General features: G+C 46.6%; 1 protein-coding gene across 7 annotated transcripts in view; it reads right to left on the bottom strand.

Moving 5' to 3' along the window:
- Nucleotides 1-1,345: 1,345 nt before the first annotated feature.
- CYFIP2 (cytoplasmic FMR1 interacting protein 2) overlaps nucleotides 1,346-19,733 on the bottom strand; it is a 49,316-nt gene continuing 30,928 nt past the window's right edge. For 6 of the 7 annotated variants that reach the window (XM_040078127.2, XM_040078129.2, XM_040078125.1 and 3 more), the window contains 8 exons: nucleotides 16,180-16,323; nucleotides 15,249-15,339; nucleotides 14,520-14,650; nucleotides 11,348-11,420; nucleotides 10,747-10,841; nucleotides 6,582-6,820; nucleotides 6,011-6,158; nucleotides 1,346-5,455 (listed from right to left, as the gene is read on the bottom strand). In XM_040078127.2, coding sequence (XP_039934061.1) covers nucleotides 5,288-5,455; nucleotides 6,011-6,158; nucleotides 6,582-6,820; nucleotides 10,747-10,841; nucleotides 11,348-11,420; nucleotides 14,520-14,650; nucleotides 15,249-15,339; nucleotides 16,180-16,323 — 1,089 coding nt within the window. In that variant the 3' untranslated portion in view covers nucleotides 1,346-5,287. The remainder of the gene's footprint in view (nucleotides 5,456-6,010; nucleotides 6,159-6,581; nucleotides 6,821-10,746; nucleotides 10,842-11,347; nucleotides 11,421-14,519; nucleotides 14,651-15,248; nucleotides 15,340-16,179; nucleotides 16,324-19,733) is intronic. The other variant, XM_058422477.1, reaches the window with a different exon arrangement.

The following is a 19,733-nucleotide window of genomic DNA, read 5'->3' on the forward strand; positions in this document are numbered from 1 at the left end:
GTGGGCTGGTGATGGACAGCAGTGGGTGAAGTGACACGTAATCAGCAGATCGTTTGTTTGCAGACTTCTTATCTGGAGGCGTTTGCATCAGAACTCTAAATCAAGCAGAGCTACATGTGAAAGGCACTCCTGACTTGCAGAGGGGGTCACAGAAAGGGTAATTTTGTTAAGCTTTTGGAAGAATGAAACAATCATTAATAAACTGTTCTTTGCATTGGTGAAGTGACTTTTATCTGGAGATGTAAACGTATTTAGGACCATTAGGAAGAAGAAAGATGGGGGCCTGTATCTTTGATACTGCTCCCCTTAGGGTTGGTTGTTCAAAATTCAGTCTTGGACCCTGACACTCAAAGCAAGAATTGAAGAAAAAAAGAAAAAAAGAAAAAAAGAAAAAAAAAAAAAAAAAAAAAAAAAAAAAAAAAAAAAAAAGGAGGAAGAAAAAAAAAAATCTTGATGGGAGAAAGGATAAAACCCAAACCAACCTTCTCTCCTCCCTGCCATTCCCTGTAGCAGAACCATGTTGAAATCAGTAAACATTGGGCAACTCTGAGCAATCAAAGGGTTGCACAGCAGGATGTCACCCAGAGAGCTGCAGCACGGCCTCAGAGCACACTGCAAAGATCAACAGAGCTGCCTGGCCATGGAGTAAAGTTCATTTCCAATTTGATGTGAACAATCATTGCATTTCTGTTCCTCTTAAGCTAGGAAGCTGCTCCCATGAGGAAACCTTGGGAAGAAGCTGTGAAAGGGAACACCAGTTACAGTGTTTGGGCTGGAGCTGATGAGCACAGGAGCCCAGCTCCCATAGATCCATGTCAGATGTTTCTCCCTAATTCCTCAGCTCCCCGAAGATCTTTTCCCTTGGTTCTCACTTCTCCAGCAGTCAACAACCACGGCTGCTCCTTGGCTGCTTTCAACACAAAACCAAGAATGGTTTCAAATGGAAATTTGGGAAAATAATAGCAAGGAGAATCTCCTGGAATAAGATAAAAGGCCCCAGTGGATGCAGTAATGAGAGGAAATTGGCACCTCAGTTTAGCTTTGAGTAGAGTCTGTCAAGATCTATTAAAAATGATTATATAACTTTCCCTCCCCTGACCCCCTTGTACTAAAACAAGTTTTAAAATGAAAAACATGTTGTGCATGGAAGTTCTTCTCAAAAACCATTAACTTTTTGATAGGAAAATATATCTGTTTTGGTGTTGGCCACAAAGCCTCATTTTTTTTCCTTTGGTTTTTACAAAAGCTTGACATTTTTATCAAATTACCTTTTTTTTTTTTTGCAAGCTACAGTTGAAACTTCTCCCCAAGTAACAGTTATCACAACGATGATGACACCACAAGGTAAATTCTGCCCATTTCATGAATGAGCCCAATTTTTATTTCTCTTCATCACAAAAGTCATCCCACATTTGTTGTACACATTGTTGGTTGCTGTGTTACGGGACATATCACCAGGTATCAGATGCTTTACTCTTGCAGAAGCACTTGTAATGGAGATGGAAGCTTCTGTTGGCTCAATTTTAGAACAACAGCAAAAAATAATAATACAAAACCCAAAATATCATCTTCAGCTGCATAGCAAATATGGATCAAAAAATTTAAACACTGTATCAGATCACAAGCGTAAATATACCTCACCATAAATAAAATTCATTGTACAAAATAACTCAAGCAGCTTTTCATACAAATATGGTACATTTGACAACAGTTTTCGAGAATATTTTCTTGGGTTTTTTTTACACCTTAGATTCTTTTCTCTTTTGTTCTCCAATACACACGAACCTACCGGACTGGAGTAATGCGGGAGGAAAAGGACTCATGTTGTTCAATTCTCCTAAGTGCTGTCAGAGTTTAAAAGGAAAACCACTGAAGTGCTGAATTTGATCTAGTTTGCTTCCCCTGTCTATTGCAGCATTGCAAGTCAAGTGTAGCATCATCCCAGAAAAGCACGTGCCTTGCCAACAATCAGGTTTTATAATGGCAAAGCCATTATAAACAATAAAATAACCCAGTCTGACTTCATTCACGACACAGGCCATCCTTTCTTCCCCCTGTAATTCCTGTATGGAGCCAACAACTTGTCTTTGGAGTAGACATTCCAAGTGGTGCCTGGTGAGTGCTGGGGAGTTTGCAGACTACTTTAGCATAAGCAGGAAAATACAGGTTAAAAAAAAGCAAATCCATTGTCAGTGGACTTGGGAGGATTCAGATGGGGGTCAACATTTCCCTAAGAAAAGAACATTAGAAGTCTGTAGATTATGAAAGACTGAAACATACAGGACACCTGCAAGGAAGACTCCCAAGCTTGGCAGAAAGTCTGCAAGTGTGGGGAATGTGCCTGTCTCCCTGGCAATCTGGTACTGTTCAGCCCTACTCTTACAAATTTGCTCCCTATCTCCATTAACAATTATGACATTTAAAAAAGCACATGAGAGAGAGAAAAAAAATCCATTTTCATGGAGTTGTTTAAAGACCTAAGCCTGGACCTTTCTCATACACAGACAAGGAGGGTGAGAGAACTGAAGCTAAGGAGTATCTTAATCCTTGAGATAATCAAAGCTCAGTAACATCAAATCTCAGAAATTAAGACTGTGATTATTACTAGCTGATACCTCATACTACTTGAGCAACAAGGCAAATGATCTGCATACACTCTACAGTCAAAACACTTTACATTTTGTTCATGCACTTTGACATTTTGCTCAAAACATTGAATCCCTTGGAACCTGGAGGGATTTTATATTTTTGCTAGCAAATCTGAGGGCAACAAATAGATTTCAACTACCTGTCCTTTCAAGTACAGCCTGTACAAGTACAACAACTTTGCAGTGCAACTGTGTTCTGCAGGGCTTCAGGGAATTATGGCAAAGCTACAGGAAAAGAATGCAGAGAGATTTACAGATTATCAGGTGAAATATCTCATGACTCACTCCAGACCTAAATTGATTAAAACAGGGATTTAAATTCACCTTACAAGATCCCATTTTGTCTAGGTAGCTGAGACTGGTTTGGTACAGTTCATCCTTTTGTAGCAACTTCTTGTTCATGCTGGCTTCCAAGAAGACTCCAGCATCCCACAGCTCATCAGATGTAGTAGGACACTTAATTTGTGCTGTGCCTAGAGGTGGCTCTGAAAGCCAGACAGGGACTTGTGCCAACTTTTCAGCAACATTTTCATACCAAAATAACAAGCACTTACTATTTAGGTCAGACAAAACAGGATCTTGGTGGGATCTACCTACCTCGCATCTTGTTTTCCACAAAAAATAAAGTGCTTGATTCTTCTCTTCCTTTTAAAAATATATATCTCTAGATTCCCTCGCTCCCGTGGTGTAGAAGTGTTGGATCATGGTGGAATGCCAAAACTGACATCTTTAGTGGAAGTGTAAGTAGAGAGCAAGCCCCAGGTGCTCTCCTGCTGCTCCTCCTCACAACACAGAGAGAAGAACTCACCTTGCTGGGCTGGGTCCTTCCCTGCCACTCCAAGATTTCAGCCAGATTTCCTGAGATTTCATTTTACTTTCAGATTACTGTGCTGCACAATTTCCTCCCTGCAGCTGAAAATGTCTCAGTAATTAAAGGAAACTCAAGGTGTGAAAATGTCCAGCACTTGTCACCTGTGGGGTTTTTACTGATTATCAAGGGAGTAGGTGATGAGAGTCTGGGAGCACAAATTCATGCCACACACCAAGATCTCCTCTTGCCAGCAGTAGTTTGCTGGCTGTTTCCTAAAACAAAAACTCCAGCTGGGATATTTCTACTAATTAATTATAGGTTCCCTCTGAGAGAATAAATGCCCAGGCTCTGCCTTTTTAACATCTGTAACAGCATGCATTTTACAAGGCATGATGAAATGCATGGAACAAATATATATTATCACATCTGGATACAGCAACTCTTGCTGTGGCCAGGCTAGAGCTGAAGAAACACGGCCAGTGGTGAGGCTGGCATCATTTTCTTTTGGAGCACATGGTTTGATCTCCTTTCACATCAAGCACAAGCTTTTCCATCACTCCAGTGACACTACTGAGGGGAAGGAGGTTAGACCAGGAGTTATGAAATCCTCCTTCAAGTTCCACTTGAATTTTTTCTCAATATCCAGGGATCTTAGATTAGTTGAGTGGGAAAAGGAAACAGACTCTAGTGTTCTTTCTGAACTTGGAAAATTCTGGGTTTTAAAGCTTATCCTGTATTTTTTTTAATCTTTTCTAATCAATCACATAATTTCTGAGTGGTGGGAAGTTTCCTAAGCCTTGCTGGTAAGTCACCATTCTCTGGAGAAAGATATTTGTTCGCTGTGCCACTGGGAATTTGTCTAAACCAAGGGCAAGTAGCATCCCAGAACACAGATTACACACCCTGGCTCTCACCCTTGGCTGAAGAACAAAGATCCCATATGTTAAGGTAGCTACACCTGCATCCTGTCAGCACCAGTGATTATTTCCACCCAAATGAATATGTTTGAGAGCACATTTCACATGAATGCTGCCTCTTCTGTAGTCCACAGGAAATCTGGTTTAGGCCATGGAAGATGTCTCTTCAGGGGAGAATCTCTGCATTAAAATAAGTGGATGTCCCACAGCATGGAAAAAGCCAGGCTGTTTTCTCCTTCCCCAGTTCGCTGAAGTGCTGAGGAGTTATCTGGTGACTGCATCACTGCCCTTCTCAAGCCCACATACCAAAGCTCCCCCTCCAACTGCTGGAAAGGCCAAGGACACAGCAGAGAGCTCAAATCTCACTCCAGCCTGGATCAGGCACCCACCCATCCACAACCAGCCTGGCAGGGCTCCTCTGCACCCAGCACTCGATCCTCAGGGCACTGCCATGGCTAACACCCTGCCTTCATCCCTTCTTCCCCTCAAAGACAGATCAGGGACGTGTCTTCAGCCCCTCCTGCTCCGTGGCTGGCGGCACATTGTCACGGGGGTGTGGATTTGTCCGGGAGCGTGGCAATCTCCCACCCCAGGCTGCAGCATGGCTTCAGAGCGACGTGTGGACTGGGTGAATCGCAGGGAAAACCGGACCACTTCATGGAAGAAAAGCACATTTTGCCCACCCACCCCCACCCCCCCTCAAGTCCGAAAGCTACGAGTAAAACCGATCACAGGGATGGTACGGAGGAACATGCACTCAAACGGGGCCGAGGGGAAGATGTGTCCTCGTGTGGAGGGGCAGAGCCAGCCTCACTCCCCTGTCAGGCCTCACACCATCAAATTTACCCCTCCCAGCTGGTTTGGGTTCAGTCCCTGCTCCCTTCCCGACCCACGCAGGGTCCGTGTCCACACTAGCAGGTGGTGGCCAGCGACTGGTGGATGGGGGGCTGGAAGCAGCGCACGTGCTCCACCGTGGAACTGTCTGTTTCCACCGACTTCATGTACTTGTTCAGGATGGCAAAGATCTCGTTGTTCAGGATCTGGTACTTCCTGATCCTGTCGGCCATCTTCTTCAAGGGCTGGAGGGATGGGGAGGGAGAGAAACAGCACATGAAGGGTCTTATGTCATCTGGCCAAGCAGCAGAACATGGGCCCTGCTGCTGGAAAGCTCTGCTAAGGCAAAGCAGCTCTAACACATGTTCCTGTTCCACTTAGCACCTCGCAGGGACCGGTGACTTGCTTCATTATTGGGCTTGATGACTCAAGGCAGAGCATTAACAGCATCAGTGAGCGGTCCTAAGTTAACCATTCCGAAGTCTAGGCTCCCGACCGCTTATTGATAAAGGCACCGAGATCACAGGATGGTGGCTGGAAATACCAGCTCCTCAGGTCCAGCTTCCCAGCCTCAGGAAGAAGGGAAAAGCTTTGGGAGAAAAAAGATTTGATTTTCATGCCAATTAAAACCTTGGCCTCTCTGCTGAGACTGCAGATGGAAACCTTACAGCAAGGGCATCCAGCAGGAAAAAGATTAACGTCAGGCTTTTTTGTAAGTGATTGAGTTTGGACAAAGCAGGACAGAAAACAGAAAGAAGTGTGCTGGTTTGGGTCCTTTGGGACCTCACCGTTCAACTTACCACGTTTTTTATGATTTCATCCTTCCCATCCTGCCTCTGCACCTTCAGTAGGTGGTAGCAGAAGTCGAAGAGGTCAAAGCGCCGTTGCTGTCCAAGGAGAACAATGATGGAGCAACCTGCCCAGTTCAGACCATCTCCAAAGCACTGCCTGGAGGGAGGAACAAGGGTGATGGGTGGGGAGAGACGACAGGACAGTTAGGCAAGAGAAGTAACCACAGCACCAGGAGCTTTCTTTGCTGAATTCCTAGGGAAATCAGGTTCAGTCCTGCTCCTAGAAAGTGAGTATGCGCCTAGAGAAAACGACCCCAGGAGATAACACAGAATTACACCCAGGCCAGGCTGCGTAGGGCGAACCACCGGGTAAGACGGGGCGAGGACCTAATGCTGGGTTGTTGGCCCCTCTACCCATCTCCTGCCTCTCACCTGGGGCGTGTCCCTTTACCTTCCTCTTTCCTCCAGCCGTTCCAACGCAAAGCCGAGCACAACCCGCGCTCCCATCCTCCGCCTCCCCAGCGGCTCTCCCCGCTGCTGAGGACACCGCGGCGGCTCATCCCTGCCCGGGGACACTCACTCTGCCGTGAACTCGTTGGTGCCCACGGGGATGCAGTACACGAACTGCATGGCGCTCCAGAGCCGGTGGAACTCCACGCACTCGTCCACGTGCATGACGCCGTTGGTGGGGGGCGGCCCGCGCCAGATGGGGTCCTGCAGGTAGCTCCGGATGCGCGTCAGGATCACCTCGAACATGGAGAGCCCGCAGCACAGCCGCTCCTTGGTCAGCAGGTCCCCCTCCCGGGCGATGGCGATTTGCTGGGGACAGGGACAGCCAGAGGGACGCGGTGAGGACGTGAGCCACGCCCGCCGGGTTTAACGCTCGCCTGGCCTCTCTCCCCGGCTCTTTCGCCTCGTGGGAGGCCCAACCTTACCTCTGATGGCCGCTCCCAGGGCACTTCCCACCAGGGAACACTCATCCCTCAAACAGGAGGCTTTGATATCGTGCTCCGCTCTGTTTCACCGACCTCAGTCATCTTTTGGAGCAGCTATGTATGTCAGAACACCAGAGCTGAAGGCAAAGCCCTGACCAGAAATACTGATCCTTAATTCTGCTAGTATGCTGCTCTGCCCTGCTAGTGCTACTCAGCGTTTCGTTTCATGATTTTCATTTAATGATTCATTTCATGGGTTTCGTCTCATGATTTCTGCAGATTATGAAGATAAAATGAGAGAGAACAGGGACATTATGCTTCCCAGGACATTGCCATCATCTCTTCAAAATGCAGATAGCCTATGGCGTTCTTGATTTCTTTTGTAGTTAGGCTTAAAAAGCTCTGAGGAAGATGAGAAGCCACTGCAAAGTCGATACTGGAAAACCTGTGGTTTATGAGAAAGCCAAGTAATTTTTTCCCAGGTGTGGATAATTTATGTGACATCCCCGCTCAGATTTAGATATCCAAATCTGGACTAGCTCCACTGGATGAAGTTATTTTGGCTTTTACACTAGAGGAAATTTAAAAGAGAATTAACTTCATTTCAGCCCCATTGCTCCTCGAGAGGGCCAAAAAAAAAAAAAAAAAAGGGGGGGGGGGAAGGGGGGGATTAAAACCAAAGCAATCAGGGCGTTCCCCCAAGCTCACTGAGTGGTGCAAGCGTGGGCATCTCTCACTGCCCTGGTATCCCCTCTCAGCTGCCCCACTTCCTGCTGTTCCAGTGGCAGGACTGACTCCTCTTTGCAGTGCTGCCAAAAATAACCCATGAAATGGGAGCTGAGCGCTGTCAGAGCCGTGCCCCTGGCTGTGGGAGGCTCTGGCTCTGCCGTGCTCACCTCGGCTGAGGACTGGTGCACAGGCAGAGCCCTTCACCCCTCCCACCCCTCTGGAACAGAACAAGCATGACAGTCACTGAGACCCTGCCTATCCCAGTGGACTTCCTGGAGCTTTAAGCAGTTTTTAAGCATTTGCTCCATTTCCAGCTGTCCCTGCAATGCCTATAAAAATGTTATCCCAATCAGTCACCATGGGGACTCGCAGCAGCTGGGACAAAGGACAGGCATGTGTCCTGGCCAGACATTAAGAACATGAATTATGCTTGGTTTACTTGGGCCATCTTCATTCCACTTTGAAAAATGCATGAATGTGCCTGCACATCCCCATTTCTGGTTATCAACTTACACTGGCAGTAACCCCAAGCATTTTTAGTTTGGCTGCTCTTGAAATAAGAAGCGCTTCAATCTTTGCTTGCGCCACAATTTCAAGGATGTTCTGGGGACCTCAGCTCAATTAGTTGAACACTAGTTCAACTAACAGCAACTATCAAGGGAAAGCTGTCATCATGTGCAGAGGCCACATCTGGTCTGGGATCCCTCGATCTGTTAAAAGCAGGAAGGGTATCGCTGGTTCCATGGCACACACCTGCATGTGTTTGCCTGGCAAGTAAAGGTTTATTTTATCCAGCTTTTTAGCTGAAGGCTGTACACTGTCCCTCTCCTCACCTGCTCCAAGCTCTTATGGGCACAGATCTGTACTCACTGGTCTATCATGGCAAAGTGAGGGCACAGTAGAAACAGGAACTTCAAATATAGATTAAGTGTTAGCATTACTCTTTGCTAAAACGTAGTGATAAAAGGGATACTTTTGAGAACAAACTTCTCCAGTGATCTTAGTACACAATTCCTGAAGAAATCTTAATTTAGAAAGGGAAGCATCTGGCTTTCAGTGTAGGTAGTGCCACTGAGTTATGCACATTCACAGACAGAATTTGGTTCTAAATTTCATCACAGTAAGACCAGCCTTTGATAGAGGACTACAATCCTAGGGTAGATATCTTAACATGGGCAAAGCAGCTGGAGAGCTGCTGGTCCTGTGTTCAGCGCTGCCTCACAGTCTGGGCCCCCTCTGATTTCTAAGATCAGGAGAGGAAGGATGCTCTCAAGGTAAATTGTCACAGGATGCCACTGTGCTGACTCAATTATTCCTTCTGTCTTTAGAAGCAAAGGCTCTGATTATTTCCAGGGAAGAAACCAGACTGACCAAACACTTTTAGAAACCCCTTACTAAACACCTTTATGGTCAGCATTAAAAGGGTTCCTTTAATGAACCACTTTGACCCCCCTCGTTCTTTATAAATGGTCCATCAAACAGCTGCTTCTGGATTTATTTACAACAATCATTGGCAGTTTTCCCACCATTGCACAAATCCAGTTTTGATTTTCTGGTTTTCGAACCTCTTTTACAGCTTGTTTCCTGGTGAACTTGCCAGAACCCTACCCAAAACCTGCCAAAACCAATAGATCCCCACTATAACACACATGGGGCCACCTTTTGGGAGAGGCATCGAGCAGGCAACTTCAGCTCAGATTGTGAACAATTGCTACAAGGCATTTATGCATTCTGCAGGAAAAATCCTGTACGGCCTGTGTCCAAAACTGCATTTCCAAAATGCATGTCCGAAACTGCATAAAAGGAGCAAGCTTAGAAGCTATGGAGGCACCTATAGAAAGCAATTCTTGTGTTCATTTACATTTGAGCTCGGAAAAAAAAAAAAAAAAAAAAAATCTGGTACCCAACTGTACCTGTGTGATGAATATGGGAACAATTTACAGAAAAATAACTTCTTAGTGGGACATGAAATATCTTTTGTTTTCATCACCATTATAACTGCAGCAGAAATAAGCAACGAGTGGACTCTAATAGCAGAATTCAATGATGATTTTGCATGGAAAGAAAGAGAGATAGAAAGACCAACACAAAGACACAAAAACACAGAGGTGAATTCTTTTTCTCGAGTGTCTCCTTTTAAAAGGAAGTGTCTACAGAGTAAGACAAAGTCCTCAGTTATCCAGCCAATTTCTCTGTTTCAGATGATTTCCAATGATGCAAAGTTCAAAACGTCCTTGATCCATGACAAAAAAAATACAGGAACAAGTATCAACCACTTTCTGCCTGCCACAGATCTGTCACCTCCTACACCAGCTGAGTGTTTGCTCCATTCCCTCATCAGTACATTACAGGAAAAGGGTGTTGATTCATTTGATACTTTGAAAGATTTTCATCCCATCAACCCCAAGTAAATGGGCACTTGAAATTTGATTATTACTATCAACGGAGCTCAAATTTTGCCCATTACACTGATCAGTCCATGGAGATATTTTAAACAGTACTGAGTTTCTGCACAAGAGATCTTTCCCAAGCTGAGACCCACGTCAAGAAGACACTTAAATGGAGACATAATTTTAAGCATGTGCTGAAGCTCTAAGCATGTGTTAGGAGGGAAACCATTCTCAGATGTATTCCTTGACAGGGATGAGCTTAAATGGACAACACTGCAGTCCTAAAATGGGATCCCCAAAAGCGATGGCAATTGATTTGTCAGGACAGCCCCACAAAGATTCTCCTCAAACCGCTCCAGCAATTTTCCGTCTTTTTAAAGTGGAGAAGAAGAGGTTTTTGGAGTTTTTCTGATTCAGAACTGGCTTCTAGCACACTAGCCTTACAGCTCCCTGCCAGCTCTCCTGACTGGAGGCAGCAACACATCTCTGCACCCGCTCACAAATTTCCCTTCAGAGCGTTTGCTCGGGCAAGGATTCGGATTTGCTCGTCCAATTGATGTTTTGGGGGGAGAAAAAAAATCAATCAATCAATCAAAAAAAAAAAAAAAGGATCACTTTTCCCAAGGCCAAGCAGGCCGTGCGGGGACTGCTACGAGTTTCCAACAGCCATCCCTTCCAATGCAATCCTTACCTGCGGAGTGCCCAGCCTCTCTATTAGGGGAACCAGGTGGAGTGGGGCATACTTGGCTTCGAGACGCTTCATGCGCACCTCCAAGCGTTCTCCTTCTGTCAAGCGAGCAGCAAACAGTGAAATGAGAGGAGGAAGTGGAGACCCGCAACTTTCCAGCTCAGAGCTGCCCCCCAGCAACCATCCGAGGAGCCTGTGGGATCAGGGAGCCAAACCGACAGCAATGAGGGGCCAGTGATGCAGAGAAGGGAGGGATGGGCGAGTGCAGACTCAGCAGCAGCTCGATCACACGTGTCCAAAGCATGTCCCTGCTACCGAGCACTCCTGTTGAGATGGGCATTTCATGCTGTCATTCTCCAGAGAGGCTGTGAAATGCCTTCCAAACCTTAAGGGAACCCCCGAGACTGACTGAGGTTTCGGGTCGTAACTGTGCTACAGGAAATGCACCCCTGGCTTTTGCTTGCACCTGACGTTTGGCTGTATCCACTGATCTGTTTGGAGGGGGAAGCAGGGTCAGAGCTAATCCTCGGCAGAGATGGGAGAGGAAACAGCCTCTGGACAGAGACCTCTGAGTCTGCCCACTGCTTCCCTCTCAGCTTCTTACCTTTGATGTAGACCCTGGGCAAAATATTTTGGAAGGGAGCAGCATGCAGCAAATCACAAACTTCTTCCTGGGACTGAGGCAGGAAGAAAGAAAGATAAAGTAAGTTAAAAAATACCTATGGGGGAGAGTGAATGGCTCAGGGGCCTGGGCAACACTACAACAGCTCACACCGACAGCACCTATTCAGATCCAACCCAGCGCAGTGGTAACTCCAGTGGTTTGAACCTAAATGACCTAAAACTGGAAATAACACTTCAGCTTCCGTCAAGAAGTTTCCCTAACTCAAATAAGTTACTTCCTGCCAGTACAAGGCCAGACCTTTATATCGATTTTCTGTCCTACTCACTAGCCCTGCAAGTAAGAGGGGATAAAGAATATGGAAGTTTCCATTCCATCATACCCTGAATGAATTCCTGCAGCCTGTTCTTTGAGAGAGTGCCCAGGTGGAAATTACCCTTTGGCTCAGTTATTTCAGGAAGCGTACGTGAAAAATACACTGACACGTGGCTCTTCTGCAAATGGGTACATCGTAACTGGTCTGAAATGATTCGCTTGTTGGTGTGGTGTTCTCAGCCAGGGCTATCAGAATCCCAGTGGTGCAGGCACCAGGAAGAATAAAACAGAAGTCCAGAGAGGAATAACACCATGAGATGCCACCAGAGGGGATGCATGCCAATGCACTTGAGAAAAAAATAATCCCAAACACAGATGCACAAGGAGGAGAAACCTAGAAATAGGCAGGTGGAGACTGAGGAGCGATGGCCGACAGTACACCGTACACGAGTCTGCAATGGGAAACGGCAGCGAGGAAACCAAAGCTGTTCAACACAGAGGCATCGTGTCACGACAAGGCGTCAGCCCGCTCCTACAAAAGCCTGCTCCCAGGACATGCTTTCAGTTCTGAGCTCACTGGAGAGATGTAGACACACTGGGAAGCAGCTGATGGCAGCGCAGCGGGAGGAACCCGGGGGCCGGATGGAATGACCGGGCTGGGCCTGTTTGGGATGCAGGGGTGGACATCCCCCTTCCAGCCAGCAGGACAGTGGAGCATGGAGCTGCAGGAGGCTGCACCGGCGCATGGATGCTGGGATGAGAGCGAGTTTGTGGGAGTGCAGTTTGTGACACAGTGCTGGAGGGACAGGAACAGTCTGGGGCCCCTCCACGGGCACAGAGGTGCTGATGCTAACGGAGCGGGCCTGTCACCTGGGTCGTTTTGTTTGCAAAACACTGTTCATTCCTAGGTGAATGTTCTTCCACTGCTGTTTTCCTCTAATAAAGCGAGCATATTTCAGCCATTTGCAGCCTGCATTCACCTCGTATCTGTCCCAAAATTCGTCATGTTATTAACAGACCTCTTCCCCAAGGCCCATTAACCGAGTGCACAAACTCTGCTTAGAAATTTCATCCCAAGCAACCCCTCATTCCTCAGACTTAAACAATAAAATGGGGGTAAAACGCAGCAGACTGGACATCTGCATCAGAGCCATTTTTGCCAGCAAATACCACCAGCCTTAGATCACTCAGACAGCTCTGAAGGTAATTGCTGTATAAAAGCAATTCCTCCTGCTGCACAAGAGCTCCATTAGAGGGAAAATCTTGTCCTGTGATGGCTCTGTGCATCTGACATCCTCCAGCAAGAGGGAATCAGAGCCTACTGCATGCAAAACAGCTTTGTATTCTGAGTCTATTACTGTGAGGAAAAACAGAGGATCCAAGAGGGAGAGACTTTGTCTGGCATAGAAAGTGGGCAGATGTGGATTTTGAGGGACAGCCTTCCATAAAGGATCCCCAAATTCCCATCATCTTTATTTTCTGCTATTCTAAAATGCCAGCACACTGCTGATGTACAGTTCCTGGGACTGAAGGAACATTTCTGCATTGAAATGAAGGATTTCTAAAGAAATCACCATGTCCCTTGAGTGTCCCATTAAAGATGTGACAGGAAAGGCAAGTGCAGTACATCCAGCAGAAAACCCAACACTGAGAACAGCAGAAAGCACTGACAAAGCCACAAAAGGAACAGAAACTGCCAGAATATAGTCGGCAACTCTGATCATCCTACAAAATTCTGCAAAAGCCAAGCTGCTTGTTTGCATCTCTTATTTTCTTCATCCTATGCAACCTCTGCTCACTGAATGTGTTTGGTACACTGTATGAAGAATCAAAAGTCTCTAGGTCTGGAGTTAAAAAGCAAAGGCAAGGTAGAAATATAAATTCTGAGGGCATGCAGAGACTTTTACTTTTCTCTGTGCTCTATGGCCAGATAAAACTTAGAATCTTTGAACTTTCTCATGGCTTTTCTCTGAACAAAACTCCTGGTTTTGCTTGGAAATCCTGTCTTATGCTAGGGAAGTAATTTTGAAACACTTCTGGAAAAACTCAAACAACCCTGCCCAAACCATTATGACACAGTATGCACATTTAATGTACAACTGTGTTGTTGCGCACTCCTCAGCTGGCTCGGGGCCAAACTATGAGATTAAATTCATTGCTTGGTAAATTTGTTGTTATGTGAAAAACCAGAAGCTAAGAAGGTGAGTGGCACTCAGCCACAGGCTTTGCCCCGCACCAGAAAGGGCATCACATGAGCTGGGAGGCTGAGAGACTTGTGCACGTGTAAAACTCCTGTGCAGGGGGCAATGCCAAGCTGTTACTCCAGCCAGATTTTCAGTGAAGATGTCATAGGACATGTATCATCAACAGATTTCCTTCCTGTTGGATTGCTTTATCCACTTCACCATTACGATCAATCAGGCTGTTTCCATTGCACTGGCACCCCAAAAGAGCAGATGGATCAAATCTACTTCTCACTGTACAAATATGTATATGAAAAAGTATTGATCCCTGCCCCAGAGAGCTTACAATCTAAAAATTAACTCCAGTTGGCTTTATTTCTAAGCAGGACAAACAAGGGGCAGCTTTGGGCTCGAGGATGAAATCTGGATTTTGCAGTATTCAGATTCGGCCATGGCAGAGGCCTGACCGAGTGCAAAGCACACCATCCCCGTGGACATGCCCAAAGCCTCCAGTAACACAGCCCCAGAGGGACCCTGAGAACATGAGAAGCTGGAAAGCAACATTTCCCAAACTCTTCTGCTGGAGAACCCACTTGCACTTCTACTCTTGAGCTAGAAATTTCGGGTACGATGTTGGTGTGGGGGTTTTGCCTTACCAAAGCCTGCTCGATAAGAAGGCAGAAGAGAATGGCATTGCCCACTTCTCTGAGGCTCTGGAACACGTCAGTCTTCAGCTCTGCATACTCAATGATGTCCTTCAGCTGATGGTGGAAAAACTCCAGGATTCCTTAAAAGAGAAGGAAGGACGGTCAGAAGGAGACTGGAATCACTTCCCAGTATTTTAGATAAAAAAAGATGATCAGCGTCTGGTATATCCTTAATCACAAATTGCAGCTGCTAAATGGACACACAGGGACTGGCATTGGGAAGAACTAACATGCAGTGTCTTATCCTGCTTTGGGAAATAGGGATTAAGTCATATAAACTCCCTGTATTTCTTCATCAGAGGAGGAAAGAGGTCCCACGCTGTGATGACTTACTTGGTGCTAGCTCATGTACAGCAGCCACAGATTCTGACCGCAGCCATGCTGCAAAAAATCTCTTCACCAGCTAAGGGGAGCATTTAAAGAACACCAGTGAACTCACAAAAGCTCACACAATCATGAAAACATAAGAGAGGCTACCAGGAGACATTCCCTTATCAGCCACCTATGTGTTCAAATGGCAGTTCCCAGCAGGAGATTCCCCGTAAAGGTTTCCTATACATGTTTTAGTGTCAACAGCAGAGCAGCTGAAAGTGTCGCAGCAAACCTGGCTGGGTTAACCATGAGTGTGCAGCAGCACGTGGCTGAGCTCCTGCTCAAGGATCTACCTGCAGCACCCACCTGGAGAGCCATATTCATGTCTTGGCAAGCGGCAGATCTTGGGCATCACTTCAATCAGAGTCTTCACATACTGCAGGATGGTGCCCTGGAGCTGTTGGAGACAAAGGAGGGTTAAACTGGAATGCCAGGTGTCCTGGCACTGCTTCTGAAAGAGGCTGCTTGTGGATGGGTCCACATCTGACAGCACAGGATCAAACTTCAGCTGAAGTCCGAGAAGAACTTGCTTAATTTGGATTTCACTCAGATATGAAATTTGGGCCAAGTGTATGGAGTCAGAATGCTTTTACAGCTTCTTCCCAAAGAATAAACCCCAGCTGCAAGGATTTTCGACTTCCAAATACAGCTTGCTGTGTTTGCATTGTTTGCAGCTGAAATCCAAAACAAGGCTCAGTTTTAGATGCAGCTGGACTCGTGCTTCTAACCCAAAAAGCATTTCACCAGAGCTGCCAAAGGACTCACTCCCTAGCACAGGAAATGCTCCTTCCACCTGAGGAACGATCACCGGATATACAAGAGTTTAATAAAGAATTTATGTTCATGTAGAGTGAGTTTCTGCAGATCTGATGTTTCGGACACACATGGATTAGAGCAGAGCACACTGCTTAACTCAAAGCCTTGCTGTCACTTGGAGTTACACACCTGCACCCTGTGCATACATTATATGAGATAATGCACTAAATTCCATTTTAGTCAACCATCAAATCTTTGTGCTGGATGCTGTCTGATCCTGCTGGAAACGCTCCATCATCCCACAGGAACGGCCGGGATTCCTCACCAGTGCAAATCCGCCCATGGCTCCAAACGCTCCAGCGTGATCAGGAGACACGGAGGTGCCCCGACGCGAACACCCCGATCCCAAAGCCCACGCTGCCTGCCTGTACCTATCCAGGCTGTGGGGTTTCTCCATCAGCAGGGCCAGGCTCAGAATTACCAGGCTCTTGACGATCTTCAGCAGCTCTTCCATGACCACGGCGATGCCTTGGTAGCCCAGGAGCCGACAGATGGTCTTGAAATGAGGTGGCCCCACGAAGTTGCGGTAGGAGCTGTAGATGTGGCTGTAGGCGATGTTGAGAGGCTGGGAAATTGGAAGCACGGTGACAGTTACACAGGGACATCCACCAGACCCGTAATTCTCTTATCACAGTATTATGTTCCATCACTACAAATCATTTTTAAGGAGCAGAAGGAGGAGAAATAATAATGCTGATGGCCATTCTCACTTCTGCTTCTTGTAGGACAAGAGACTGCTTTTCTTCCTATGTGCTCAGACATACTCTAACCTCAACACTGTCATGTCACAAGGTTTTATTATCCTCCTACGTAGCAACACCACTTTCATTTCCAAGGTAATTTGCTCTCCCATAAAAACCCTATCAAATATATCAGTTCAGTGGCCCTTTGCCTCTTCAAAATCAAATCATTCTCTACTAAAATGAAAAGTTTTATATATATTTCAGCAGAAAGATGTTTTTTTCCCCCTATGAGCACTTGCTTTAAACGAGGCTTATTAGGAAAAGCAGGAACTGAGGCAACTGAGTTTAAGGGCAGATGGAAAAGACACAGAAAATAGCCTTTTTGCATCCTGCAAGGCTTTACATCAGCCTCTACTTAACAGATATCCCATGGGTCTATGACAAGGGCAAGAATCTGACACTGGTCTAGGGAGAAAGATGCCCAGGACATTGCCCCCAAAAATTCTTAGCAGCAGAGAACAGAAAGTGATTTCCAGGAATGTACTCTATCAGTGTCATCTTGGAAACATGGAAATTGCTGCAACGGTTCATCACTGGAACATTTACAGGATCCATTTGGTGTGAGGCAAAGAGAAGTAGGGGGAATTAATTCACTTGTGTGTTCTGCAGAGAAAAAGTACTGAGGATCAGATTTAGCTGAGACACCGCATGCTCAGAGCGGGCTCTGCAATGGAAGTGTTGGCATCACGACCCAGCCCAGCAGAGGAGCTGCACTCTCCCCTCATGACATCTCCACTTCAGCCTCAGTGAAGAGCAAAAAAGCCATCCTGGAAAAGATCCTGGCACGTAGTGCCCCCTCCAGCAAAACACAGATTAACCCTGGGCTCATGCTTACCTAAAGGTAAAACAAAGATAAGGAAACAAATCAGACTGAATCCCAAATGCCTCCCTGTGGGTGTTGCAGACTCCACTTTACAGGGATCCCCTTCCTGCCAGTAACGGAGCCAAGGGAGCGGTGGGGTGAAGGCACTGAGGGGGTTTGGGTGAAAGTGAGAAGGGCTGGAGTAGCAGAACAGGGCAAAATGTTGTTTTTGTTCCACCAGTGCTGCAATACCCCCAGCTGGAGGCTCCCGTCATCCTCCGCTCCTGACTCACTCCACAAGATTTACTTCTAACACATCATCCGAGCTGCTAATGGGTTACAGTCATTTGCTAAAAATTGGTATTTTCTTTTGCTCTCAGCTATAGAATTTCACCAATGTACTGACCATGCTTTCACAGACTTGCCAGTTACTTTAATCAATTAATTGCCCCTCATTTTGTCACAGCCCTACAGATGTGGTCCAGCATGTTGTTACCTGCTGTAATTCCTGGGTGCTTCTTGAACCAGCAGAAATAAGGCACAGCTAGAAAGTCCCCTATTTTCTGTGAAATGTAATTTCAACTCTTGTTCCTGGTAGGTGCAAATAGCCCTGAAACACCTTTAAGTGCAGAAAGACCACCTTGGAGGCTCATTCACAATAAGCAAGAACTTTCTCCCCCATCAAAATTTTAAGAAAAAAAACAAAAAAAAGGCTCCTGAGTATGTGTCAGAGCTAAGAATTATTTAGGCAGACAGAAGCCTACTTTCAAAGCTCTTTGGACGTCAGCTCTTAAGAGAATTGAGCACCCTGCTTAGGCTAAATCCGGCAGAAACAGACCCAAAGCCACTGGTTATGCACCCTGATACATTTGAAAAACTGCAATGTGTTTTTTTGAAAAGTGTTTCTGTTTAAACACCAGGTAATGCCCAACCTGGAACACTTGCCAAATGGCCAAAACGACCGTCCCAGAGGGAAGTCAGTGCTCCAGGGCCCCAGCCCAGCCATACTCCCACAGCTTTTGTTGCTTTAACTTTTGCAAGGCACTGGCCCAGCCCCAGGTGTCCCCAGAAAATGAGTGCTGCAGGGGTGATCCAGGTGGCACAGAGATGCCACCTTCCTTCTGTACCTGCCTGCTGGAGGCTTGGGGGAATTAAAAAAGTCCTTATTTCAGTGGGCTCATGAATCTACATTCATTTCTGGAGGCCTCTTTACTATTCCATGGCCAGGGGTCTGGGCTACCACCACTGGCACCAGCTGTGCTGCAAGTGCTCAGGTTTTTCCCACAACAGGGTTGGTATTTGGCTGTACAGGCAGCCAGCAGCTGGGGCAGCACTCCCTCGCTCCTCAGTGGGACAAAGGGGCTGGAGAGCAGCTCCCAGCCAGCTTCTCCCTCGAGTGGGGAGGTCTCAGCAATTAGCCTGATTGGGAGAAGACACATTTTTGGAGGTGCACTGGCTGCAGATGAGCAGGATGATTCACGCCTGCCTGTCTGCAGGATGAGGTGTGTTCGCAGAGCTCTCTGCAGAGCCATGGAGAGCACTAACAGCAGGCTCACATCTAATAATAATGCTCTGCCAGCAATTAAAAATATAACTCCATTTAAGGGCGAGATACACAGCTTGGGGTAAAGACTGTAGGATGTAAAAAAATGACACCAGTGGGTATTTTAAGACAAAGCAGCAGAAGGCACAAGCTGGCTGCACAGCACAGCACAGCACAGCACAGCACAGCACAGCACAGCACAGCTCATCCCCCGCGCTGGGCGGCCGCTTCTGACCCCTCAGAGAACCAAAGCAAAAGCCTGACCCTGATGCTTCCTGGGAGCAGCAGCTGCTGGAGACACTGAGGAGGTTTGCCCCACCCTTGGTTTGGGGCCAAATGGGCAGGTTTTGGGGACAGGAGGCTGGGATTTGCAGCACGGGCCCCCCCTGTACCCAGGTCTCAGGAACAGCCATCTGTAACTGAACGTGTGGGCAAGGTCCCAGCACTGCTCTGGGAGCTCAGGAGTCACCAGCGATGCTCTGCAGAAGCTTTAGCAACAAATGAAGCAAATCAAACCCCAGTTCTATTTCCATGTCTATGACCTTGTTGTTGGCCATCACTCAGGACTGCCTGAGCTCACCTGAGGAAAGGCAGGGAGAGTTTTACTGTGATAAAATTGAACAGAGAGAGAAATAGGCAGTACTGACTGTTACAGAATTCCCCTAGAAAAATGAAGGGCTAATGAAAGAGCAATATACTCAGAGACAAAAAAAGAACTTGCACACAGCCCAAGACAAGTCAGGGCTCCCAGCCAACCTAATTTCAGCCCTAACAGCTGAGAGTGTCTTAGAAAGTGGAATGAGTAACTCCAGACTCAGCATCAACATTTCTGGGAAAGTTCCTCTCGAGCACATTTTGGCTTTAGAGAGCAGCAAGTCACTTGTTCA

This window comes from Hirundo rustica, chromosome 14 (assembly GCF_015227805.2).
Source record: "Hirundo rustica isolate bHirRus1 chromosome 14, bHirRus1.pri.v3, whole genome shotgun sequence".
Lineage (NCBI taxonomy): Eukaryota > Metazoa > Chordata > Aves > Passeriformes > Hirundinidae > Hirundo > Hirundo rustica.